Consider the following 27,348-nt stretch of genomic DNA (forward strand, 5'->3'; position numbering starts at 1 on the left):
ATATAACTCTTTAGAAAATCCTATAAAAAAAATTACATACATTATAAAAAAAATTACATACATTAAAAAAAATATTTATTTTACTAACTTCAAAAATCAATAATCAAACCAAACCATAACTATATGGCCTTGTTTTTTAATAGCATTGTTAAAAAATAATCAATAATGTAATCAAAAATCAATAATCAAACCAAACCATAACTATATGGCCTTGTTTTTTAATAGCATTGTTAAAAAATAATCAATAATGTAATCCAAAACCAAGTATATATTCAAATACTATAAATTAGTTTACCAATGGCTCAACCACGGATTGTGTCAGCTAGACTCAGCAGAAGAGCTTTTTAGTGGAGGAGCCAAAAATTAAAATAAATAAATTAAAATATTTAATAATTTCACTCAAATCTTATTACTTCGTTTGAAACCTTGTTACAGATAGTCTGCGCAGAAGTGAGAAGGACAATCTCTGGCCGACGAAGAAGCGTGTTAATACATGTTTATAATGATTACTTAATAAAACAAAACGTGAAGTAATTAATTAAATTGTTAAAAATTAATTATATTTTAAGGTTAATTTGAACCAATATGATTTAATTTTTATCCATTTTTAAGTCAAAATTGAAACTAATTTACTTAATTAAATTGTTAAAAATTAATTATTTTGTGGTTAATTTTAACCAATATGATTTAATTTTTAATCAAAATGGAAACTAATTCGTAGTCACACAGATATCCACTGCCTTGCAAAGATAGTAATTTAAAATTAATTTTAATATATTTTTTAAATTATTTAACATCATAATAATAAATTCTCTTGTTTATAAATTTAAAATTAATTTTAATATATTTTTTAAATTATCTAACATCATAATAATAAATTCTCTTGTTTATAAATGATATTTGCGTTATTATATTACCATATTAGGTTTAAAAAATATAATTATTTAAATTTAAAATTTTAATATAATAATAGATTATTTCATAAATTTAAATATAAATTAAATTCAAATAAATTTAAGTTTTCAAATATTATTATTTACTTTATATTTAATTTTTATTCAATTTTTTTTAATACAATATATTAACATTTATGGTGTTAAATTGATAATATTTTTTTATATTAAATTATAAAATATATAGTTTAGAGGTTTAATAGTGACAACAATTTTTTTAGCAAAAATTTTGGTCATGTTAAATGCTCATGTGGCATAAGCCAAGTTTCATTTTGGAATAATTTACTTAAACCACAAGTTAAGCATGCTAGTTATGTCAAAACTCACATCATCAAACAAATAAAAAGATATGTGTAAAATACATCATTATTTTTAATATAATTAATAATTTAATAAAATATAATCAAATTAAAAAAATTTTGCATAATAACTTTGTTATATTAATATATATAAATTTAGTCCAACCAAATATCTTAATCATCTCAAAACTCACATTATTTTATATATATAATTATTAATAATTTTAGAAATATTTATAATATTAATATTATAACAAATATATATTTCCAACGTGGAATCTCTGACCAGTGACCTACCAACATAGGTTTTTACCATCATTAATAAAACATGTGTGTCAAGAATAGATAGTCACATAGGTCAATGTTTTGAAGTCATATTTGATTAAAAAAATTATCATTATAAAATAGTTAAACATAATTGAATGGGTCATTATTATAAAATAGTTAAAGATAATTGAATAGAATTAGGACTTGCGGTCGATTTTGACCATTATCACAATAATTTTGAGGGAGTAGTCTACCTAGGCGGTAGAATGGTCCGTTTTCCGGCACCGGCCGGAAAATCGTTCTACTCAGGCCACCGGGAATGTCTTCACCCTCCACCACCCTCTCAGAGCTCCGCCGCCCTCCTTCTCTGCCACCCTCCCTGGCAATCCTGACATTCCCTGCCAGGGCCTGACAAGATATCGGATTCGGATGCAGAGAATGGGGCCTGACATCTCTGGACAAACTAGCCGCGGTGTATTGTTCGGGAGCTCCTTATTCCTGTTCCATTCAAATTGTCACCCGCGCACTAGTTTCTGAAACTAGTTTAACGAACAGCAGGCGTGAACGAACAACAGGCGTGACTTCAGTTAGGAATACTAGTTTCAGGATGAATGGGCATGCACAGGACCTTGAACTCTCAAAGCTTCCTTAGATTACATCTGCAAATTCTATGGTGAAGACTAGAAGGTTCATAGTTGAGGTATCCATAGCTGCCATAAGTATCACAGTTCTTGCAAGTCTGGCAGCAGTTTACCTTATTAGGGGGATTCGACAGAGTGAGGTGATTGAAGAATGGGAGCTTGAATATGGTCCTCATAGATTCCCCTACAGTGAACTTAAAGTGGCCATAAAGGGATTTAGGGACAATCAACTGCTGGGGTTTGGAGGTTTTGGCAGGGTTTATAAGGGCGTTATTCCCAGCACTAGGCGGGAAGTTGCAGTGAAGCGGGTTTCGCATGAATCCAAGCAAGGGGTGAGGGAATTTATTGCAGAGATTGCAAGCATTGGCCGACTGAGGCACAAGGAACTTAGTTCAGCTTCAAGGTTGGTGTCGGTATAAGGAAGAGCTTCTGCTTATCTATGATTACATGCCAAATGGTAGCCTTGACAAGCTCTTGTTTGAGAGCACACAGAATATGTTGACTTGGTCGCAGAGGTATACAATTTTGAAAGGGGTTGCTTTGGCTTTGCTTTATCTTCATGAAGAATGGGAGCAGACAGTAGTCCATAGAGATGTCAAAGCAAGCAATGTATTATTAGATGCATATTTGAATGGCAGGTTAGGGGACTTTGGGCTTGCTCGTTTATATGAACATGGTTCAAATCCTCACACCACCCATGTAGTTGGAACTACTGGATACCTTGCTCCAGAGCTTCCTCTTACTGGTAAGGCCACAACAAGCACTGATGTGTTCGGATTTGGGGCTTTATTGCTTGAAGTGGCTTGTGGAAGAAGACCCATTGAGCCGAAGATGTCTCCCGAAGAATTAATTTTGGTTGACTGGGTTCGAGAGTTGCATTCCAAGGGAAAGCTTTTGGAAGCAGTTGATCCTAGACTTCTTAATGAGTACCCTGTTGAAGAAGTTGGGCTCGTTCTTGAACTGGGTTTGCTTTGTTCCCATCCTCATCCCGAAGCTCGACCTAGTATGAGAGAAGTAGTGCAAATGCTTGCAGGCGATAAAGCACATCCTGTGCCACCTTCTGAACCTCCTTCGGCAGACACACCTACAAGAACTGAAAATCTTGATGAATTCATTGTTTCATTTTCTTCACACAAGCATGGTTCATCTATTGCTATCTCACATCCTAACAGAAGCTCAGATGGTAGGCTAGTTTTCACACCAGATAGAACATCACCACTTTCACTGTTAGCAGCAACAGCTTGAAAGGTGTGTGTAATTAAAACAAGTCATGGAGTAACTGTTGTTGAAAAAACATATTTATTTTGGTCCGTTGGTGCATGATCCATGTCTTCTTGTTTATTGGACTGGCCAATGATGAGTTACTTCCTCTTCAAACAGACTAAGAGCTGGAGTTCCAGAGATACAGAGCTTGGAGTTTTCCTTTTGATATATCAGAAAAAAAGGTTAACAGATCTGAAGTGTATGATTGCTGAGTGTAGACAAACTGTGTGCAGTTTTACTAATCTTCAAAGAGTATTTAATGCAACAAAATGTAGTGATTTTTCTTCAGTTGACCCAGTTTTTCATCTCAGCAAATGGCTTGATTATCTGATACAACAGAGATTGTAAATTTAGAGGAGAATTTCTTCTCTCATGTTTAAATTATATTTACAAGTCACAAAAAAAAACAGTGTGTGTTGAGTTTCTTTCAAGTGTGAAGATATGCCGAGTTACATTATCTGTGTAACTAGCAGTTTCCATTGTATATGAAATGCATAAAGAAATCTCTAGCTTGCATTCTTGTGCTTCAAAAACAAAGTTGTTTCCCAATTGTATTTCTGATTTTAGGGGCGACATTGTTTCAACGTTTGTACATTCCTTATAGAAAAAAAGGTGAACAATCATCTGTTCCCTCTATATTAAAAAAACAATCCTTGTTGCTTTATGTACTTCTTTGTTATAGTTTTAAATATTTTGAATTTCCTATTTATCTTCACAATTTTTCTGCTATAGATTCTTCTCTAATTGCTATAGGTTGCTCTCCAGGTAAAACAATTTAGTATCAAGTGGTTGTTGGTTTCAAAGGGGGACATCTTTGTTGCCAAGTTGAAGAAGCTTGGTTTGCAGAATCTTGTGTTCTTGTTTGAATAGGTTTGAGGCAGAGTATACAAGCACTGTATATGCAGAGTTTAGGGCATTAGTGGCTTTATAACTTATGCTACAAACAAATGACAAAACACAATTTTAGGGAAGAAAAATTTGGCTGTAAGTTCTAATAATCAAAAGCAAATAGTTTCTATTCTATGAAGCCTGATTTGGTACTTTTGAAGAAGATTACAAACTTGCCCATGCCCAAGTCTGATACCACTTGAAAGCTTGGTATCGCATATTCAAGTGTCAATGTTTGATAATTGGGTGCTTGTGTGAATTTATTATCTTAACATCATGGATCTGCATATCATATCTTTGTTTAGATGGACATAATGAATCACTTCTAGAGGCTACAGTTTCTTTTTTCTCCTTGTAAACAAATAAACCCTTACATCCATACCAACCAATACATTATGCATCCTGTCCATACTCTATAACCTTCAATGCTTACATAAATATTGTAGTTTTATAAAGTACACAAATAAAAAATATGTCCATACCAACCAACACATTTGTCTCCTTTACATAAGAAATCATGGTGCTGTCCATGCTTTTGATGCATTCCTCCTGTCATTTGTGCTGTAGATGATCTATCCTCTTGTCAATTAATGACTTGAACCACTAACTTGACACTGCTTCATTGTGCACTATGACATTTTTATCTAATTTCTTCGGAAAATGAAGAATTGATGTATAAAAGCACTGTATATGCAGAGTATACAAGCACTGTATATGCAGAGTTTAGGGCATTAGTGGCTTTATAACTTATGCTACAAACAAATGACAAAAAACAATTTTAGGGAAGAAAAATTTGGTTGTAAGTTCTAATAATCAAAAGCAAATAGTTTCTATTCTATGAAGCCTGATTTGGTACTTTTGAAGAAGATTATAAACTTGCCCATGCCCAGGTCTGATACCACTTGAAAGCTTGGTATTGCATATTCAAGTGTCAATGTTTGATAATTGGGTGCTTGTGTGAATTTATTATCTTAACATCATGGATCTGCATATCATATCTTTGTTTAAATGGACATAATGGATCACTTCTAGAGGCTACAGTTTCTTTTTTCTCCTTGTAAACAAATAAACCCTTACATCCATACCAACCAATACATTATGCATCCTGTCCATACTCTATAACCTTCAATGCTTACATGAATACAAGTTTGTAGTTTTATAAAGTACACAAATAAAAAATATGTCCATATCAACCAACACATTTGTCTCCTTTACATAAGAAATCATGGTGCTGTCCATGCTTTTGATGCATTCCTCATGTCATTTGTGCTGTAGATGATCCATCCTCTTGTCAATTAATGACTTGAACCACTAACTTGACACTGCTTCATTGTGCACTATGACATTTTTATCTAACTTCTTCGGAAAATGAGGAACAGATGTATACAAGCACTGTATATGCAGAGTATACAAGCACCGTATATGCAGAGTTTAATGGCATGCTTACAATAAATCCTCACTAACCCATGTAGCATGCTTACAATAAATCTAACCCATGTAGCATGCTTACAATAAATCCTCACTTAATTATATTATATGACTTGTCAAGATCAAATTCAAGGAAGTGAGCCTTCTTACTCATCTCCCTGGCCAATTTGATGCTCTGCAAGGTGATAATATTCTTTCTTATGATTTTGGAAGCTTGCGACTTGAATCATTTTCTTAAAATGTTTGTAATAACCTTGTGGGAGACATTGAGGAGGGCTATAGGCCTCCAGCCTCAAATGTTTTTGCATAGTAACATACTACAATGTTGACATCATCATAGTTTTATATCATCTCATGACACAAATGATTGGGAAATATAGAAAAATTATTTTGTTAAATATTGATTGAATCTCATATCAAGGTTATAGTGTCTAAGTCACCTTTATGAAATTGTTGAAGTGATTTGCCTCTCCATCAACAAACTCTGGTTGATCAAAGACATGTTCACATATTTTAGAAACCTAAATGTGAGAACTAGATTGAGATTAAATGAAGATGTTCAATTCTGTGTACAGTTTCACCCATTGCTTATATACTTGTTTTAGTCCCTTTTAGCATTCAGTGAGTGAATTAAGTGAACAAACAGTGTTGGAATGGAAGTGAACAGATCTCTTTTATATTTGCCTATGAATGGCTTGATATTGGTAATTCAACTATATGAATGAGTTATAGCTTATATTTAGCATGGCTCTTATTGATTCTGTCTGTATATCATTTAGTTGTGGCACGGTAATAGAATACGGTTATTTGCTTTTCTGAAGCATTAAGCATTATTTGGGGATATTACAATCTTCCTCTAGCTTTAAATTTCCTCCCACTAGATCTCTCATCATTTCACTCCTTAGAGTGACCCCTAGTCATTAAAGTTTTTGAATCAACATTTATTTCAAAAGGTCTTCTCCTCATCTCATCTTGTAGCCACTAACCTATAATCTCATCCATCTTGAGATTTCTACCTCTGTAGCTCCACCAATGGAAACTATCAAACTCTTCCAAGAATTCAGAAGACTACAAAGAAAAAGCTATGCATCATTTCTCTTCGTTTGCTTCATCACCAATGGTCAAGAAGATTGAGCAAGGCATTGGAGGCATTAATGTGATATATAACGCTGTCACCATCCTTCATCTTTAGAGCATATAGCTTCTTCCATGGGAATATCAAATTCATGAGGAGTCTAGCCTGATACAATAAGCCAAGCTTATCCCAACTCTTCTTTATTGTAGCTTCTCCTAACACATCCATTAACATAGAATTTGATATATCAAGACCAATCAAGGCCATGACCTTATCATTCATCTTGCCCCAGTCCTCCTACTTCACGATGTCGGACTTTATGTCCTTCGCACTGATTTCTACTCTCTTTCAATAAGCAAATATTCCATCTTCAACCTCCATAAATGGAAGTTGTGGCCATAGAATTTATCGATCTCTAAATGTCTAGATGTCATTTCTCCTACCACATATATCTTCTTAGCCTCTCACTGAAGCTAGCTACCTCAAAATAATCACTACTACAACAACACAACATTGTCCAACTTGAGCTTCTTTACCTAGAAAATGAGATTTCTCTAGCTTTCTGATCAAGACCTCAAAACAAGGCCTCAAGAACACAAGATTCTGCAAACCAAGCTTCTTCAACTTGGCAACAAAGATGTCCCCCTTTGAAACCAACAACCACTTGATACTAAATTGTTTTACCTGGAGAGCAACCTATAGCAATTAGAGAAGAATCTATAGCAGAAAAATTGTGAAGATAAATAGGAAATTCAAAATATTTAAAACTATAACAAAGAAGTACATAAAGCAACAAGGATTGTTTTTTTAATATAGAGGGAACAGATGATTGTTCACCTTTTTTGCTATAAGGAATGTACAAACGTTGAAACAATGTCACCCCTAAAATCAGAAATACAATTGGGAAACAACTTTGTTTTTGAAGCACAAGAATGCAAGCCAGAGATTTCTTTATGCATTTCATATACAAGGGAAACTGCTAGTTACACAGATAATGTAACTCGGCATATCTTCACACTTGAAAGAAACTCAACACACACTGTTATTTTTTTGTGACTTGTAAATATAATTTAAACATGAGAGAAGAAATTCTCCTCTAAATTTACACTCTCTGTTGTATCAGATAATCAAGCCATTTGCTGAGATGAAAAATTGGGTCAACTGAAGAAAAATCACTACATTTTGTTGCATCAAATACTCTTTGAAGATTAGTAAAACTGCACATAGTTTGTCTACACTCAGCAATCATAGACTTCAGATCTGTTAGCCTTTTTTTCTGATATATCAAAAGGAAAACTCCAAGCTCTGTATCTCTGGAACTCTAGCTCTTAGTCTGTTTGAAGAGGAAGTAACTCATCATTGGCCAGTCCAATAAACAAGAAGACATGGATCATGCACCAACAGACCAAAATAAATATGTTTTTTCAACAACAGTTACTCCATGACTTGTTTTAATTACACACACCTTTCAAGTTGTTGCTGCTAATAGTGAAAGTGGTGATGTTCTATCCGGTGTGAAAACTAGCCTACCATCTGAGCTTCTGTTAGGATGTGAGATAGCAATAGATGAACCATGCTTGTATGAAGAAATTGAAACAATGAATTCATCAAGATTTTCAGTTCTTGTAGGTGTGTCCGCCGAAGGAGGTTCAGAAGGTGGCACAGGATGTGCTTTATCGCCTGCAAGCATTTGCGCTACTTCTCTCATACTAGGTCGAGCTTCGGGATGAGGATGGGAACAAAGCAAACCCAGTTCAAGAACGAGCCCAACTTCTTCAACAGGGTACTCATTAAGAAGTCTAGGATCAACTGCTTCCAAAAGCTTTCCCTTGGAATGCAACTCTCGAACCCAGTCAACCAAAATTAATTCTTCGGGAGACATCTTCGGCTCAATGGGTCTTCTTCCACAAGCCACTTCAAGCAATAAAGCCCCAAATCCAAACACATCAGTGCTTGTTGTGGCCTTACCAGTACGAGGAAGCTCTGGAGCAAGGTATCCAATAGTTCCAACTACATGGGTGATGTGAGGATTTGAACCATGTTCATATAAACGAGCAAGCCCAAAGTCCCCTAACCTGCCATTCAAATATGCATCTAATAATACATTGCTTGCTTTGACATCTCTATGGACTACTGTCTGCTCCCATTCTTCATGAAGATAAAGCAAAGCCGAAGCAACCCCTTTCAAAATTGTATACCTCTGCGACCAAGTCAACATATTCTGTGTGCTCTCAAACAAGAGCTTGTCAAGGCTACCATTTGGCATGTAATCATAGATAAGCAGAAGCTCTTCCTTATACCGACACCAACCTTGAAGCTGAACTAAGTTCCTGTGCCTCAGCTGGCCAATGCTTGCAATCTCTGCAATAAATTCCCTCACCCCTTGCTTGGATTCATGCGAAACCTGCTTCACTGCAACTTCCCGCCCAGTGCTGGGAATAACGCCCTTATAAACCCTGCCAAAACCTCCAAACCCCAGCAGCTGTTTGTCCCTAAATCCCTTTGTGGCCACTTTAAGTTCACTGTAGGGGAATCTATGAGGACCATATTCAAGCTCCCATTCTTCAATCACCTCACTCTGTCGAATCCCCCTAATAAGGTACACTACTGCTAGACTTGCAAGAACTGTGATACTTACGGCAGCTATGGATACCTCAACTATGAACCTTCTAATCTTCACCATAGAATTTGCAGATGTAATCTGAGGAAGCTTTGAGAGTTCAAGGTCCTGTGCAGGCCCATTCATCCTGAAACTGGTATTCCTAACTGAAGTCACGCCTGCTGTTCGTTAAACTAGTTTCAGAAACTAGTGCGCGGGTGACAATTTGAATGGAACAGGAATAAGGAGCTCCCGAACAATACACCGCGGCTAGTCTGTCAGGGGATGTCAGGCCCCATTCTCTGCATCCGAATCCGATATCTTGTCAGGCCCTGGCAGGGAATGTCAGGATTGCCAGGGAGGGTGGCGGAGAAGCGGAGAAGGAGGGTGGCAGAGCTCCGAGAGGGTGGTGGAGGGTGAAGACATTCCCGGTGGCCTGAGCCGGACGATTTTCCGGCCGGTGCCGGAAAACGGGCCATTCTACCGCCTAGGTAGACTACTCCAATTTTGAGAATTAGGTTTCCATTATTTTCGCGGCTGTCAGTCCTTCGATCGAACTGGAATTCTTTGGAATCGAATTGGTTACCAATCATTGCTTCTTATTTGCACTAAAAAATATGAAGTGATATCTCCCATTGTTAGAATTGTGTCGGGGCTGTAAATTGGCTACACATTTAGCTTGATGTTGGAAAACTTTGTATTATTCGTCGAATACAATTGATTTAATTTTTTTTTTTTTACCAAAATCACAGTGAATTGGTAATATGTTTCATAATCAAGTTCAGGATTTGGGGAGGGATTTAGAAAAAGCTGTGATGTCATTTTGGCGGGATTATACTCTCAGAGCTTTACTATAATTTTATTATAACATCTTAAAAATAAAGATAATGTTGGAGAAAATTTATATTAACAATATCACATAAAACAAAGAGATTTTAATCAGAAAAATTAAGCTAATAAATCTATTTTTTATTATATAGCTAAAGTATTTAAGTTCACCAACATTATGGCCTGACAAAGTGAGCCTTCAGCCCAACTCAACCACATTACAATAAAGAAATCCAAAGTCTTTAGAAGAAAAAGAAGTTCATCACACATAGGAAGAAAAAGAAGTACATCACATATAATCCATAGAGTCTAATATCAAAAACCACCAAAATCATACACTGAAACTACTATTATAGACTTGACAATTTTTACTCTCTCACCTTCTCAAATTCACCTTACCACAACCAACCAGGGATAAATCTTAAAATTAAACCGCATTAAAAGTAAAATAAACCATACTCCCAACCAATGAAAACCAGAATAAACCATGTTCCCAACCATGGTTATACTCCACTTGAGCTAATACTAACATGTTCATCAACATGGTTTGATATTAAAATGTATATAACAACTGCAAATCATGTCAAAATGATTTAATATTAAAACGTGTTAAGAATTTAATGCTGCAGATAATTTACAACCATTTACAAAATTGAAAACAGAAATCGCTAATGTAATGTAAAATGTATGTATGAATTTAATGCTGCAGTTTAAATAAATATCTACATGGAGATGAAGTAGCCTATTTTCAAAATTGAAAACGTCAGTCACTAATTTAGAATGTATAAAAGAATTTAACGCTGCAGATCGGATAATCAGATAAATATTTACATGGGAAGAATTAGCCTTCCGCAAAATTGAGAACATCGGTTTGTAAAATAAAAGAATTTATTTTTTATGCTGCAGATGAGATAAATATTTACCGGAATATTTACTAGATAAACTAGCCTATTCACAAAGTTGAGAACAGCAGTAATGCATGTACGTTTTAATGCTGCGAACCATATTAATATTTACATTGAGAAAGAACATCAGTCACTAGTGAGCTGAGAATCCGTACTAAGGGGAGAATCCTGCATTTGCAATTCTTGGTGTGCAAGAACGTAAAGCAGTATATTCCACTGTCTTTGTCCCATCAGCTCATCCAAGCTTTTAACTACATCCTTCATCGCTGGCCTCATCTGTGGACTTTCATGTGTACACTGAATTCCTATTTTCACAACTCTCTGGATCTCATTATGAAATTCTGGATTGCTTCTCAAGCAACTATCCATAAGCTCAATGCAATTATTTTCTGACACTGCATTTGTAGCCCACTGAGAAATTGTAACTCTCATTTCTAGTAAAGTTGAGCTGGTTGGCTTTAACCCGCATGTAAGCTCCAGCAGCAATATCCCGTAACTGCATACGTCAGCTTTTGGAGAAGTTTTCACGCCCAGAAAAGCTTTCTCTGATTACCAAAACACCCAAATTTTACCATATAAAACAAATTACGCAAAGTGCCTGCAAGAAAATAGCGTTCATGGTGTAAAGTGCCTGCAAACGTCTTACCTTACCATGTAACGAAAACAGAAATCGATAGATTAGCATTCAAATAAAGTATTAAAAAAATATAAAATTGCGTATAGTCTCAGAATTAGAGTTAAAACACAAGAATCTGAAGAGATAAATGATTAATTATTGGAAATTTGGTGAAAACCCCATAAAAGAGGAGGAAATGAGATTCTGTAAGTTAATGATAATTTTCAAGAAACAACTACAACTATATATATATATAGATATATAGTATTGATTTACAAACCTGGGGCAATCAGAGAGAATTATGTTTACAAAAATGAAGAATGAAGTGTGATTCAATTTCCCAATTAAAACAATAGAAAAAGCATTATAATAATTGATCTTTGCTACTTTATAAAATGCTGACAAATCAATAATTGTCCCTATACCCGGAGCTGTGTAACCAACAGTAAACGTAAGCGGAGGCTCGTTAAGCGAGCTCTGCGTGCGCTGATGGTTGCTTGAAACTTTGGCCAGACCGAAGTCAGCAATATGGGGTTCCAAATTCTCGTCAAGAAGTGTGTTGGCCGGCTTCATATCGCCGTGAACGATTGGATTCCTCAAGCCATGATGAAGGTACTCCAACCCAAAGGCCACCCCCACTGCTATATTCAGTCTATGTCTCCAATTCAATCGGCAATCCTGTGGACCGTGCAGTAGAATGTGCAAGCTCAGATTGGGCATGAATTTCGAGAGAAGTATCATCTCTTGGCCATTGTGGAAATACTCCAAAATTTTTAACAGATTTCTATGGCGAAGCTGCCCTAGAACGTGCAGCTCTGAAAAGAAATGGTCCTTGGCGAGTGGAGAAGATTTTATCTGTTTGATAGCAACAACTTGGCCGTTGGAGAGACTTCCTCTGTAAACCATTCCGAAGCGGCCCCTCCCAATTATTTTCCGGTGGCTGAAATTAGCAGTCGCTGCAACCAAGTCCTCTTTGGTCAACCTCAAAAACGGGAAACAAATTCTTTGAATACGAATCTCCTGCACTTTGAAAGCAGATGCTGGGCGGCCTCTATTAAATCGTAACAAAACGAAAACAAAGAACACAACTACCAGAGACGCCATTAACATAACCGTGATAAGGAAGGGAAAAATGAGAAGAATGTGGCGACCGCGCTGAGTATCCATGAAACGATAACGCTTGCTGTCATTGTTAACATGTAACAGGCTATAAGAATCCCTTTGTTTTTATCGTAACAAGCTCTAAGGGAAGCCGACATGGTTATATGCAATCTATAATACTAATCTCAGACCTGCACTTCTCTCTGCCACACCAATATAATTTGGTCCCTGATTTTACATGACTAAGTTGTCTTTCCATGAAACCGCATCATCCTGATGTGACGGACCTGCTTTAATGCCATGGCTTCCTGCTTCCTTTCGAACGCGATTTTTTTAATGGGCGGTGAAGGAATTTGCACCTTCCAAAAGAATTCAAAATAAGCTAGTGCTTATCCATCACATCATACGCGGTTTCAAAACACAAAAGTCTAAGTCAATGCCTTTCTTTATCCATCGAGAATATTTAAATATCTGTCGAATCACTAATCGGTACGAGATAGCTATTCATTAATCAGCCATATCATAGATATTAATTTATTAATGTTGGTTGATTTATTATTATTCAATCAAATCAATAAAAACAAGGGTCAGCCACGGAGGATGGTAAGCATGAGCAAGCAAGCATACTTCCGTTCAACCATTCAACCATTTTGCTAATAGACCACTATTTCCTTGTGGCAACTATGATTTTGGTGGTTGAATATGTTTAAATATGCTTAGATCCCTCTTACAAATAGAATTATTTCTCTTATGGTAAAATTGATTGCAATATTCTTACTAAAATTACATCTAGTTTAGAAAATTTATAATTTATATATTTTTGAGATATAGCATGGAATATAAATGGATTGGAGTTAAGTAGGATAACAACTTCATGGCTTCAAATCTCTAGTTTAACTTTTTTTTAAGAATTTTAATAGTTTATTGTGTATTTACTGGAAATGGTTGATTCTAGTGAATACGAATACATGAAATACAATATGGATTAACCCCTTTATATATCAAAACTCAAAGTAAAGTATGTTTCATATTATCACTGATTATTACATTTAACTCTCCAGTTTAATTTGTATAGTGATTTTAATATTTATTATGTATGTTATTAATATTATTTAATAAATTTAATATGATCTATAATGATATTATTAATAATGATTAAGTAATAGTGTTTGATTTAGTTTTTTTAATATAGTGAAAAATATTATAACTTATTACTTAATTTGCATTTAGATAATTATTATTGGTTATTATCTTTTAATGCAAATTGACTTAACACTCGTATTTAAAGTAAATAATGTTGGAATTACCTTGATGGTGGTTTGTAAGAGGGCAAGTTTTCATTCATACCAGGTGCCTCTAGCTCTGTTACAAAGCATTTTGTCACACCTCCTGCACTTCCTTGTGACATACCTTGAAGTGCTTGAAACTTGATCATTATACAGTATACTTATCAATGTATACAGCTGAGATCCCTCCTTTAACTTTGCTTGGAAAATATTTGGAGCTTTCCCTGAATAAATGTCTCATGAAACCCTAAAATGAATATCATCGCCCTTATGAAGCTCAAAACCGCGATGATTGCATGTTTCACCTTGTTAAGCTAGCGATGGCATTGCTCTGTTCTCTCTCATACCCACAATGGTCTCAAAAAGGAAGTTTTCCCAAAGAGGATGAGAAGCTTCGTGATCTAGAAGCTTCCAGAGCAGTGAGCTCGAGGTGGTTTCGCATAGATGGTTTTTTAGTTACAATAGTGATGATCACTACTTCACTGCTGACACATGCGATGATTCCAGAAAACTTGGAAATTTATGGCTTTCTCTTTGATTTTCGGTTTTAGTTGTCTTCTCCTTTTGATTTACTAGTGCATTTCTCATTGACTCTCTTAGTGTCTGCTTGCAATTTCCTTTTGACTTGGCTTGAGTGTTCTTGAAGTTTGATTAGCCTTTTAGGGTTCTAGGTCTCCTAGGTCAACCTTAGTACACTCGTTGGTCTTCAGATCAGAGATTGATTTCTTGCGTTAAAAAGTCTTTATGTGTTCAGACATGCTTGCAGATTACTTTTGCTTCTTGTGACTTAAGTTGTTTTCATTAGAGGATATAGTGAAATTTTCTTAAGCTTCAGTTGATGAATGATAGATTACAATTCAATCGTCTCATTGGAATCAAAAGAAAGTGTTTTCTTTGAAGTTTTTATGTTTCGAACTGAAAGTGAAAGTGCTATTATTTTCCTAGTTTTCGGAACATTTGTGTTGCATTCGAATCATACATGTGAAAGTGATTTTCATACTTCTTGGTTTGCTTGAATTCTCTTTCCCTTTGCACTAGATTACATTTGTTGCATTTTGAAAAAGAGAAAAATCATCATTACATCTTAAGGAAATTTTGCTTTAAGATTTGTTTTGGCATTGCATTTTCTTATCATGTGAAAGATTAGATTTCATATTTTTCATTTAGCATTTGAATATGGTCATAAATGCATATTGCATTTGGTTTGATGCATGATTTGAGTGATTTTCTTCCCTACATAGCTAGCCTTCATCGAATTGAAAGATTTCATTTCATCATCTCGTTTGCATTTTAGGAAGAAGAAACATTGTTAAGGCCTTGAAATTAACCTAAGGAACTTTAAAATATATCAATTAACCTAAGGAGCATTTGAAACATTAATGATCATATCTAGTGGTCTAGCTTAGAGACATGTTCTGGCATCTTTAAAACTTAGCAGTTGTCATTAGCTTTGACATTAGATAGCGCTAGCACGGACTTGTGCTCCCCGTACCATTGCATATATAAAGGGAGACCCCTCTAGGTTGCAATCCTTTATCCATAGAAATCCGAGTCTGCGCCCTGTAAATGTGATACTCCGAACACAACATTTGGGGATATTGCTTGCATGTACATCAAGTCCTTGGTTAATTTATTGGCTGAGGTGTATATTGCAATTCACGGTTACTTGGTACTCCTTTTACCTAGATTCACCTGAGCAGCCATTTGATCTTTTCTGACTCTTTAAATTTGAAGAGATCATCGAGCAGCTTGTCCTTTCATGCTTGCAAAAATATTGAAAGAAACTAGATCACCTTTTCGCCCTGTTCTCAACTCTTAAAAGATGAAAAGGCAATGTTTTTGTTTCTAAAATATAACTGACCACAGTATACATGTCATCCCAAGTAGTTTCTTCTTAGACCAAATTGAGTAATTCCCTGTTAATTTCAAGACTGTTAAAGCCTTAATCAAATTGTTTCCTTTCCTGTTTTGTTGTTGAGGGAAAGCCATCATGGTTGAACCATTAAGTCCATCTCATAGGTCCCCTTCGTTGTCTAATACTGAAGGGTCCTCCCAAGGAGTTCATCCAGAACGTCCTTAGTCGCTTGAGAATCAAGGTGTTGAACTTGGAATTATTCTATGTATCCAACATTTTTCTTCTCGCCTGCCTCCATCAGATTCCTGCTCACCACAAGAATCTGATCTGGATTCCTCTGATAATCCTATCTAGACACCCGAGAGTCTGCAGACTCCATAAAGTCTGCAAAGATTAATTGTTTATCCATCGAACCCATTGTTCGATCCTGTTGTGATATCTCCATAGTGTCTGTACAGTCTGTATGATCGTCCTAGTGTTCCTTTGGAGTTATCTCCTCATACATCTCTGGTTCCTCGTCGCCAGTTGTTTCCATCTATGGAGTCAAAAGGCGAGATCTAGTATCCTCTCTGGGTCATTCGGAAGTTTCCACTACCCACACTCCTCATGTAGGTGATGAGGAGGGATATGAGTTCCCTCTAGAAGGATTCCCGTTTACAGAAAAGTACCATCTCTTTCTTATCTTGAGTTTAGTGAGCCCATATTGCCGCATGGTTATACCTCTCTAGCTTAGTTGGTTTCGAGAACTCCTAGTGCCTCTTCATTGTATCAGAACCCCATCTGGTCTTCCAGCACTATGCTTATGTCAGGTCTGTTCATTCAGAACATGACCTCTCAACCGATTGTGCAAGTTGCAGTCACTTCAGTTCCTGTTCATCCTACCATTCCATCTGAACCTATTTCGTCGTTTCGACCGACTCTTTCGGTTCAACAAATGGTCTCAGGTCAGGTCTCAATAAGTTCTTTTATCCCTCTAGCAAGTGGACAGACTGTGCCACCACCTGGGGGGCAAGATCTGAATATCCCCATGATGTCTGGTGAAACTGATGTGAGTGGATTACAAACTCACATGGTTGGAATGAATCAACCCTTTTACGACGTTATTCCTAACCTTATTGGTCCATTTGGGTCAGGTAACGTCAAATACCAGCATCCATATATGGCTCAGGTTCCATTCCAACCGGCTTATGTCCCATATGGTTCACAAGCTATGATAAATCTGCCTTACATTCCTCAAGCTGGGTCTTATGTTTAGCCTGGCGAATCCACTATGGCTAGTGGATATGGCGAGATCCAATTCGAGAATTATCAATACCCTCAAGGTATGGGTATCACCCCAGGAACTGTCCAGATACCCTTGCAGCAACAAGGACAACCTTTGTAGCAGTAAGGGAAACCTTCGCAGAAGTAAGGACAATCTTTTCACAAGCAAGAGCAAGCATTGCAGTAGCAAGGAAAACTACTACAACCGCAAGGGAAACCTTTGCAGCAGTCGTAGCAACCTTTGCAGTTGCACACGCAGTTTGTTTAGCAGTCCTCCCAACCTTTGTCCTCGCAGGGCCAACCTTTACAGTAATAACACCAACCTTTGCAGCAATAAGGTTAGTCTTGGCAACATCAAGCCTTATATGTGTATCAGCAAGTTTAGCCTTTGCAAGGTCAAGGTCAACCCCTACAACAGCAGCTCTAAAATCCTTATGTCCAGGGTCAGCAAGTTCAGTAGCCTTATAACCCGTATGTCACGTACAATGCTCATCAACGGCCTATGGCAGGGCAGTATCAAACTTACCTAGGACCGAATCCTCCTTATGGACAAGGTAACCCTCAATGGGGGAAACATCAGATTCCATATGGACAAAATCCACCACTATGGGGGAAAAATCCTTACTGACAAGGATGAACTCCGCAATTTGGGTCTCCTCAAAGGCCTTATATGCCATTTAACGTGCAATTTCCTTTCTTCGCTAAGTTGGAGCTACCCGATGTTTCGAGGCTCACGAATGATCCATTCTCCATTCGTCATGTTGGCCTCCAGTTCCATCGAAGATTCTGAGGGATTGCCCCAAAATTGAGGGAAAATCAAAGGAGGATCCGCAAGCCCATGTGATAACATATCACCTCTGGTGCTCCTCCAATTCGTACGTCAATGATTCTATCTATCTTTGACTTTTCCAAAGGACTGTCACAAGTGCTGCCACTAAGTGGTACATCAAATTTCCTCGAGGTACCTACGATGAATTCAACTCTCTCGATATGGCTTTTCTCACTCATTTCCAGCTGTCAGTTCGTTATGATACTGGCACCCATTTGCTCATGTCATTAAATCAAGACACCGTGACCCACATCTTTGATCATATCCATGAATGGAGACATTGATGTCACCTAATCAAGTTTGAGATTGCTAATGAGTTGTTGACATAATGGTTCACAAAATCATTCGTCGGCAAAATTGCTAAGGACATAGCCATTGGTGGATGTGTTACTGAAAAGCATGCTATCGCCCATGCTCAATATTTTGAGCTAGTCTATTCGCAGTCTGGCACATTGTATGAGATGTTCCCTGATGCTCCGAGACCATCATTGGATTTGACAGCATCAAATTCTCCAGATACACCACATGTTGACGGTGTGATTGGTTCCATGTCTTAGACTCCTGCGAAAGCTTCTTCGAAGCATAAATCAGTCTCGAACATTGGTTCCAATAATCCCTCTAAGAATTCATCCAGTACTGGTAAAGCCTCTGAGGTTCATGTTGTCCAGTCTACTGCAACAAATAAATCCTCTAAAGGTAAAAAGAAAGGCAAAGGTAAGGCCAAAGCCGATGCCCCAAAACAGGACCCTCTTAAATCTTCTGCTGACGATGCTGCTCATATAAAGCCGAAATATCCATGCCTCATCTATGAGGAGGATCATTACATTAAATATTGTCCCCGACGGTATCAAGTTAGTCGCTTGCTAAAAGGGACCTTGACTGTCTTAAAAGAACCCTTTCCATCATAGCAGACCCAATTGGTAGACCAGCCTCAGTCTTCTGCTTCCTTAGGTTCCCATGTGTTCATGATGCAAGGCTCGTCAACTATCTCAATCACTACTTGAACCAAGGACTATCAAGCTACATCTAAATAGACCATGAAGAAAGAAGCCCATGATGCTCCTTCTAATTCTACTCCGTCCTCGTCTAGTTCGCTCCATATTGAGTGCCCTAACAGTGAGTTCGTCATCTGACAAACCCCCTACAGGTTTTCTTCGGAAGTCGTCTTTGAATCCGAATTCCAGAGTTGCGCAACATTACAATATTGTTGAGGATTTAGCTCAGGCGCCTTTGGTGATGTCTGCCTTGGAAGTTCTTCAATGCTGTCCAATGTAGTGGAAGTCACTGTTTTCTACTATAGGTGATATCAATCCTTTTGATTCGAGTCTGATTACTTTCGATCTAGAGAATCATGTACGTCGTCTTCCTCATCATATTGCATTTCTGATCTAGGTCCTTAACAAAGGAAAGACGATTCATTGAACAGTTATTGGTGAAGGTACCTCAACCTATATCATGTCAGTTTCATGTTGGAAAGCCATTGGCTCTCCTCCTCTTAACCAATCTCCAAACACCTTGGAAGCCTTTGATGGCAGACGTTCGTGACCATACGGTATTCTCACAAACTTACCGATTACGTTAGAAGGAAAGACTTTTGAATTAGAAGTAGAAGTTGTAGATGCAAATCTCAACTACAACCTTCTTCTCGGGTGAAGCTGGACTCATGCCATGTTTTGTGTGGTGTCTTCTTTGTTCCGCGTACTTCATTTTTCTCATGAAGGAAAAATAGTCACGATTGATCAACTATCTTTCTTTTCTTATGTTTCGTCCAATGGTAACGTTCCTTATGTGGGCAATACTGAGATTCCTTACAAAAGTGTGGGTGCAAGTCTCTTCAAAGACTCTACTTTAATGGGTACTTTTACTCTCCCACCTCCACATGTTCATTCAGTTAATATGATATTGGATTCCACGGATCCTTGGATTATCCCTTCGGAATATCAAATTGACTCATTTGGAGATGCTATGCCTTTAAGTCCATTGGAGATAAATTATCAGGAAATTGGTTTAGCTTCGATGGCCACTTTAGAAATTCATACTATCTTTAGTATGAACCTCGAAACTTATGTGCCATCCCCTTGGCTTGGTTCTTGGGATTCTATAGATCCCTTGAATGAGACATTCCCCACTGACGATAGTATCGTGCAGGTCATGTCTCTGGAGGAATTTCCATGGAACAATATAAATCATCGTTCTTCCTTTCTCCCTCACCTTGATGAGATGCCTTCCAGTCCTGAAGCATCTGTTTCTCATCCTTTTACACCTTCATTTCAAACAACTGTTCGGGTACATGAAATTTTGTCAGAGGGTAATATGGGAAACATTACTGCTACGATGCCTATTGACATTTCCATTAAACTGGGAATTGTTGAGAACATCCATATAGGGGTTTCTTGTTCTCGAATGAGATCAAGATCTATACTTAGCTTTTTAAAGAATTCTAAGACGTTTTCGTTGATCCATCCATAGTGGTGCATGAGATCCCGACATGTCTGGTTGCTAAGCCTGTTCGACAACGGCTTCACCCTGTGCACCCTCGAAAGGCTGCTGTTATCAAAGTAGAAGTAGAAAAGCTTTTGAAATCAAGTTTCATTTATCCTATTCCATTAACGGATTGGATATCCAATATCGCCCCTGTTTCCAAAAAGCAGGACATGATACATGTTTGTGTTGATTACCACGATATCAATCGTGCGTGTCCTAAAGACAATTATCCTGCTCCCTTTATCGACCAGATCATCGACGAATGCGTAGGGAGTGAGATTTTTTCTTTCATGGATGGCTTTTATAGCTATAACAAGATTAACATTTCACCCACCAATCAGCACAAAACAAACTTTATTTGTCCTTGGGGTATATTCACTTACAAAAAGCTTCCTTTCAGTTTGAAGAATGCTGGTGCCACTTTTCAGTGGGAAATGTCCTATGCATTCCATGACATTCAACATATTGTTCATCCATACCTCAACGACTTGCCTACTCATTTGGCTAAACGTCGTGACCATCTGGATCACTTAAGAGCTATCATTTTACGATGTCAGCTTTATAATATCCATCTCAATCTACATAAGTGTGTGTTTTGCATCGATTCCCACTGGCTCTTAGGTTTTTTCGTGTCTCGTGAAGGGATCAGGATTGATCCCTTGAAAGTTGAGGCCATAGTCAATTTACCCCCTCCTTCATCACTGTTGTAAGTGCAGATCTTGCAGGGAAAAGCTAATTTCCTCCGTCTATTTGTCCCAAATTACGCCGAACTTGTCAAAGGTTATACTTGCTTACTTAAGAAGGGGATCCCTTTTATTTGGGATGAAGTTGCTCAAGAATCCTTTGATTAGTGCTCTTGAGCCCTGGTATGGAGACATTATTGTTTATCTCCAAACCCAAACCTTCTGATCTGAGTTGTCCCGATCGGACCAATGCTAGATCCGACATTAGTCCCAACCCTATTGGATCCTCGGTGATACCTTGTATCAGGTCAGTGTGGACTTTGTCCTTCGCAGATGTCTCACCCTTTGAAGAAGCTGAGGAGGTCCTAAATGATTTCCACTCTGGTGCTTGTGGTGGTCATATTTTTGGATATTCCACTGCTCAAAAGATCCTTCGCGTCGGTTATTTCTGGCCTTCTATCTTCAAAGGTTGCATTCTAGCTGTCCAAAAATGCCATGAATGCCAGGTTTTCAGTCAAAAACAGCGTGCCCCAGCCATACTCCTACACCCAGTAATTACCGTTGGCCCATTTTCTAAATGGGGCATTGACTTCATGACATGTAACCCTTGCTCAGCCTGAGGGCATGGTTATATCATCGTGGTCGTCGACTATTTTGCGAAATGGGTTGAGGTGATGCCTACATACAATGTTGATGTTATTACTTCCATGTAGTTCTTTTTTAACCACGTTATAGCATGTTTTGGTGTCCCTCAAGCTATCGTGACTAACCATGGATCACCTTTTTGTCAGCACATGATGACAGAGTTAACTGCTCAGTTGGGCCTTCGACATGATAGCTCGACTCCATATAATCCACAGGCCAATGGCCAAGTTGAACCAGTCAATAACATTTTGATTACTATGCTTCAGCGTAGCATTGGGAAGCATAGAAAATATTGGCATTTAATGCTTTTCTCAGCTCTTTGGGCTTACTGAACCTATGCTAAGATGGCCACTGGATTCACTCTATTCTAGCTCGTGTACAATTTAGAGGTAACTCTTCCAATTGAATGTGAAATCCCTTCGCTTAAGCTAGCTAATGAAATTCTTCTGAATACCTTCCCTAAAGAGGAGCGGCTACTATATATTGATAGTCTCAACGAGACTCGTCACATCACTGCGATGGTCATCGAAGCTCAAAAGAAATGAGTCAAAGCTCATTTTGACCAAACCGTTTCTCCTCGTACTTTCACTGAAGGCGACTTGGTCCTTCTTTATGATCAAGCCAACGATAAGTTCGGGGTAGACAAGTTCGAACCTATGTGGCATGGGCCCTACATTGTCAAACATGTCTTACGAAAAGGTGCCTATTAGCTATGTGATTATGAGGGAAATGCATTGTCACAACCCCGTAATGGATTGTATCTCAAAAAGTGTTATGCGTGAAAATCGTATGATAACTTTTGTACATTAGTATGTTAATTCATTAGTGTGTGTTTTGAATTTTTGGTGTGTTTGTTTGCTTTGTAGACATATGTTCTTTTTCTTACCTTGTGTTCCACTCGGTTTGTAGATGTCATCAGGTCATTACATTGTTTTTCTAATGGTGCTTGTCGTAGCACAAGAAACCTCTCTTCCACAACATGGGTACTTTATGACCCTAATTGGTTGAAGGGAAAGTACCCCTAGGGTCCTTTGGGCTAAGACTCTACCAGACTGAAAATTGCTTATTTAAAGAAACACACACACAGCCATCTTTTTTACTTTTAAGCAAATTCTAATGTTTAGGGTACATACCTAAGGTCCTACGTTCGAGAAGACCGTTAGGGTGCAAACCCTTCTTGGAGTTCCCTTCTTCTTTCTTTGACCTGCAAGACAAACAAATCAAAGAACACAACAGTACATGTATAGAAGTTTATATATAAATCATCTTTATACTATAAAGTTAGTTATAAAAAATCTTTAAGCAACCACTTTCATAAGAATTCAACACAAGAATCTCATAAGCATAAAGAAAGATTATTCGGGAACAAAGACGTGTTTCTTTATATATAAAGGCAAATAAAGTACATATATCGGAAAGATATCACCTGAACACCTTCAGCAGGCTCCAAGCAAGCTTCCTCCCGGATTCGTTCCAGCCTCCAGCCTCCAACAAGAGCTCCTTCCAAGTCTTACTCAATGATGATGTCAAGGATGAATGATCACCAATACACATGGAAACAAGGGTTTCCTATGCAAAATGGGGGAAGTGCAGAATGCACCAAGGACTTCAGACCTGGTCTAAGGGAAAAATCTCAGCATAATAATCTTGCTCTCCTTTCTCTCTCCCCTGGCCTTCCCTTTGATGTCTTTTTATACCCTCTCCAAAGTAGTTTTTTAGTTAGGAGTTGGTTGGGAACAGTTGGGCCACGGGCACTAACAGGTGATCCAGCAGGTAAACCCGCGATCACCACCCGAAAAAGAGGAAATTATATATTTTTTTAAGTGTTTTAATAGATACACGCGGGTTGGGTATGACAGACCCGCGTGTACACGCGTTTAACACAGGGCAAAGTCGCGTATAGGGAATAAAACACTGTTTTTTAAATTTTTGGACCAGGTCTGGAAGGAGGGGTTGCCCTAGGCCATAAGTGCAGCATCACAAACCATAAGAGTGAGATTTGGAGCTATAACACTAATGGCGAGCTGATTAACTTACAAGGTATCCGCCTTGGTCGAACAACCAATAATATCGCTGAGTATATTGCAGTTATTGAACTCTTGTCAAAAGGAGTTGCTCTTGACATTAGGGATTTAGTAGTTAAGTTGGATTCATAGCTCATTGTGTTACAATTTAAGAATCATTATTTAGTATGAAATCCAAAAATATTGCATATGTATCTACATGTTAGATTGTTGGAAAGAAATTTTGATTACATTACATATCAACATATTCCACGTAATTTAAATACATTAATTGATGCATTAGTAAATTTTGTTCTTGGTAGACATTTGTGTCATTTGTAACACTGAATGTATATCATGTCTCCCAAAATGTTTGCATCAAAATGTCAAAAAATAGAGTGTTCTAAGACACTTGGCTTTCAAAGCCTACAAAATGTGTAAAAGACTAGAAGAACTATCAAATTGCGCATTGCTCATGGTAGCATGCCACTACTCTGATCACTCGGCCTAACAACCGACGCAGTCTCGTAGAGACTCCAACTGTATGTCCCTGCCAATGCAGTGGAACATCGTCGATGGTGGCATAATCTGGAACCCCTCGGGTGATTGCCTCCAGATTGCGCTCCATCTCGGCTAAAGGGTCAGCCCCTTCCTCGTAGTCTGCAGCCACTATCAGATGGGCAGCTCACCATGCTATTGGCGACATGCCTAGTGGTCTCTTTGGTCCCACATCTACACATTTATCATAAGTTGAGTCTTAGATTACATTCTCATAAGAATCATAAGAACTTGAAAAAATTCAAAAAACAATTTTTTACCTGTGTCAGTCCACTCTTCGCCTAGTGGAAGAGGTAGATCTGGATCCCCTCTGAAATCCGTGTCGGCATAAGAATAGTCATCCACCATAAGTAATTGGTTTTCAAGCCAAGAAAATAAATTTGGTGGATAGTGCATATGTTGGCCCGTGTCTCCTCGAGGCATGAGCTAGCTCCATCTCATGAGCCTCAGATCTCGGGGGGCAGGATGTGGTACTTCTGCCCACTGATACCAGAAGAGCGGTATTCGCTCCAAGAAGAAGGTCACTAGTATGGAACCAAACCCAAACTACTTCATGTGTCTATGCTTACCCTTGGTCAGTTGGCGCTTCATGTTCGCCAAAATATCTCCACAGCGATTGAAGATGGTCGTGGTCAAACAACCAATTGCGTTCTAAAACTGAGACTTGGAAGCCTCATGAAGAGCTTGCGTTCCAGATACACGTGCCATGGTGAACAATATTATTCTTAGAATGAGGTTATTGGTGATTTTTGCAATCTTCACCTTACCTCTACTGGTTATGTCGACTCCGGGACAATATCTATGGACTAGACTCCTGGTACTCTAACCTCCTGGCGAGATCCAAAGAGTTGAATTAATTCTCCTTGATGGGATAATCCCGTGATGAAATAGATGTCCATTTCCTCTAGTTCGAGTTCTTGCCCTTTGATGATGAATATCTCTCGATCTACATCCCAAAGGCTAATAAGATAACTTAGAAACTCCATCTGCGCCCTCAACCTTGTGGTCTAGAAGAATTTCAGTAAGCCACAATCCCTCAAAGAATTTATGCATGCCAGATCTTGAGATGCTTGGTGATCCTCAACCTCATGGCCTCTTTATTTCCACTCTAGGACCATATTTCTCCTGCAAACAACATTTAAACACTTTTTAATGCTTTTTCCATGGATAGAAATCAACATTTTTGCTTTACAATGAGTTTTTAATCTCTAAAAATTGCTCTCGGTGCCATCACGCCTATTTTTCAAAATAGTGTGATGGCGTCGTGCAAGCCTTTGGGCTTGAGCGTGACCATTGAGGGCCCGATGACCTAAATTTTAAAAATCCTCTTTTCTAGCTTAAAATTAATCGTTAAAGTTGCATAAAAGGTAATGAAATGCAAGAGCAGGGATGCAGCCCTTACCTGTTGCAGACGGATCATGAAATGGTACCCCGAATCTCCCACAGAAGCCACCGAAAAATCAAGGAAAGTAGGGCACAAAAACACTTTTAGAACTCAGTTTGGTAAAATGGTAAAAAATGAAATTACTTTTTCCTATTTATAAGTTTTGAAAGTCATTTGGTAAAATATTTTTTTAATATTTTAATATTTTCTCAATATCAGTGATGGGTGCATTTCTTGTGCAGTTATAGGTGCCTTAAATGTGAATAGTGATCATTATTGACCGATTCTAGGAGTTTTATTTTATCTCTTTTTCAGACTCATTAAATAAATGAAAAAGGAACCCCCTTGGAGTCATCTTTCAGCTCTTTTTTGACTCTCGAAAATTCAAAAGATTTTCGAGTACTTGTCATTTCGAACTCGTTAAAGTAAATGAATTGACATCACCTCAATATATGTTTACCCCTTTTTCGGGCTGAGACTGACTATTTACGGAAAAGGTACACCTTGGTCGACATGGTCAAGAGGTTCCCTCGGATATTGTTTTCTACCTTTTTGGGTTCGAGGGACAAGTTACGAAAAGGGACATGATGGAGTTTTCTTTTTCAAGCTTTCTAAACATGAAAAAGATATCGAGTTATTCTTACATTAGGCATGTTAAAATTTTACAATGAAAGGCTCGTCACCATGACTGGACCGAGCTTCTCCTTCCTAGGGCTCGTAAACTTACTAGGATGGACTCATTCAAAGAATGAACTTACATAACAAGCATATGATATCCCCTTCAAGATTTTGATAAAAATAATTTGGGTACTCGCTAGATATAGTTGGGGGGGGGGGGGGGGGGATTTGGGGAAATGAAGATGAGAAATCCTTTGTATGGGCAGCATGTCGCTCTTGAACATGACACACTTCTGCTCTCGTGTCGGGTTTGGGATATCCTCACTTAGTCACTTGTCCTCTCGGGTTTGGGTGATCCATCTTGCCTCTCATTTGACTATTCCACACTGTCATCATGACCTTTAGTCCCATGTTGAGTCAGATGTTGCCACACTCTGGAGTCGTGTTGCCAATATGTTCAAGAGAAGTCCAATCTGTAGTTATTTACCTATACATTGTTTGAGTCATTGTTATAGTCCTGAATATCATTCCACTTTATTCCTTGTTTCGTGTCGATGATGGGGGATTCATCATTTCCCTCCTTCGATGGGTCATTTCCTGTCAACTTCAACTCACTATCCAGGAAGTTGACTTAGGAACTCCCTTTCAGGACCTTAGAGCTGGCATGCCTTAATGGTCAGTTCTTTGCATCCGACGACAAGTCTTCATTATTGGCTTTCGATTGGGTGATTCCACGAGTGTTCGACCTCAACTTCATTATCACATTCATGGATTGTCTTGTTGTACCTTGAGGCCATTGTCATTATTGATGATTTCTCTTGTACCTGTTAACGATCGACATCATTGGCCGGTAATCAGGTGGTTTTCTAGCATGTTC

At 37.9% G+C, this 27,348-nt stretch overlaps 1 protein-coding gene and 2 pseudogenes across 1 annotated transcript; 1 reads left to right on the forward strand and 2 right to left on the reverse strand.

Annotated features, from left to right (window-relative positions):
• Positions 1 to 2,607: 2,607 nt before the first annotated feature.
• Positions 2,608 to 3,405, forward strand: LOC149264314 (L-type lectin-domain containing receptor kinase IV.2 pseudogene; annotated as a pseudogene).
• Positions 3,406 to 8,282: 4,877 nt separating this feature from the next.
• LOC149264315 (L-type lectin-domain containing receptor kinase S.4 pseudogene) lies at positions 8,283 to 9,560 on the reverse strand (annotated as a pseudogene).
• Positions 9,561 to 11,272: 1,712 nt separating this feature from the next.
• On the reverse strand, positions 11,273 to 12,866 carry LOC149264316 (leucine-rich repeat receptor-like protein kinase PEPR1). The gene is made up of 2 exons (XM_089398164.1): positions 12,188 to 12,866; positions 11,273 to 11,691 (listed from the first exon to the last, which is right to left on the reverse strand). The coding sequence occupies exons 1-2, from the start codon at positions 12,864 to 12,866 to the stop codon at positions 11,273 to 11,275; spliced, it is 1,098 nt and encodes a 365-aa protein (XP_089254290.1).
• Between the last annotated feature and the right edge of the window lie 14,482 nt (positions 12,867 to 27,348).

Source organism: Pinus tabuliformis, chromosome 6 (assembly GCF_031772625.1).
Source record: "Pinus tabuliformis cultivar Carrire ecotype Pingquan chromosome 6, CPIR1, whole genome shotgun sequence".
Classification (NCBI taxonomy): domain Eukaryota; kingdom Viridiplantae; phylum Streptophyta; class Pinopsida; order Pinales; family Pinaceae; genus Pinus; species Pinus tabuliformis.

Coding starts and splice junctions, on each gene's coding strand:
- LOC149264316 (XM_089398164.1), bottom strand. CDS start 12,866: ATGGCGTCTCTGGTAGTTGTGTTCTTTGTTTTCGTTTTGTTACGATTT. Junction 11,692..12,187: donor TGTTGGTTACACAGCTCCGG/GTATAGGGACAA, acceptor TTTGGTAATCAG/AGAAAGCTTTTCTGGGCGTG.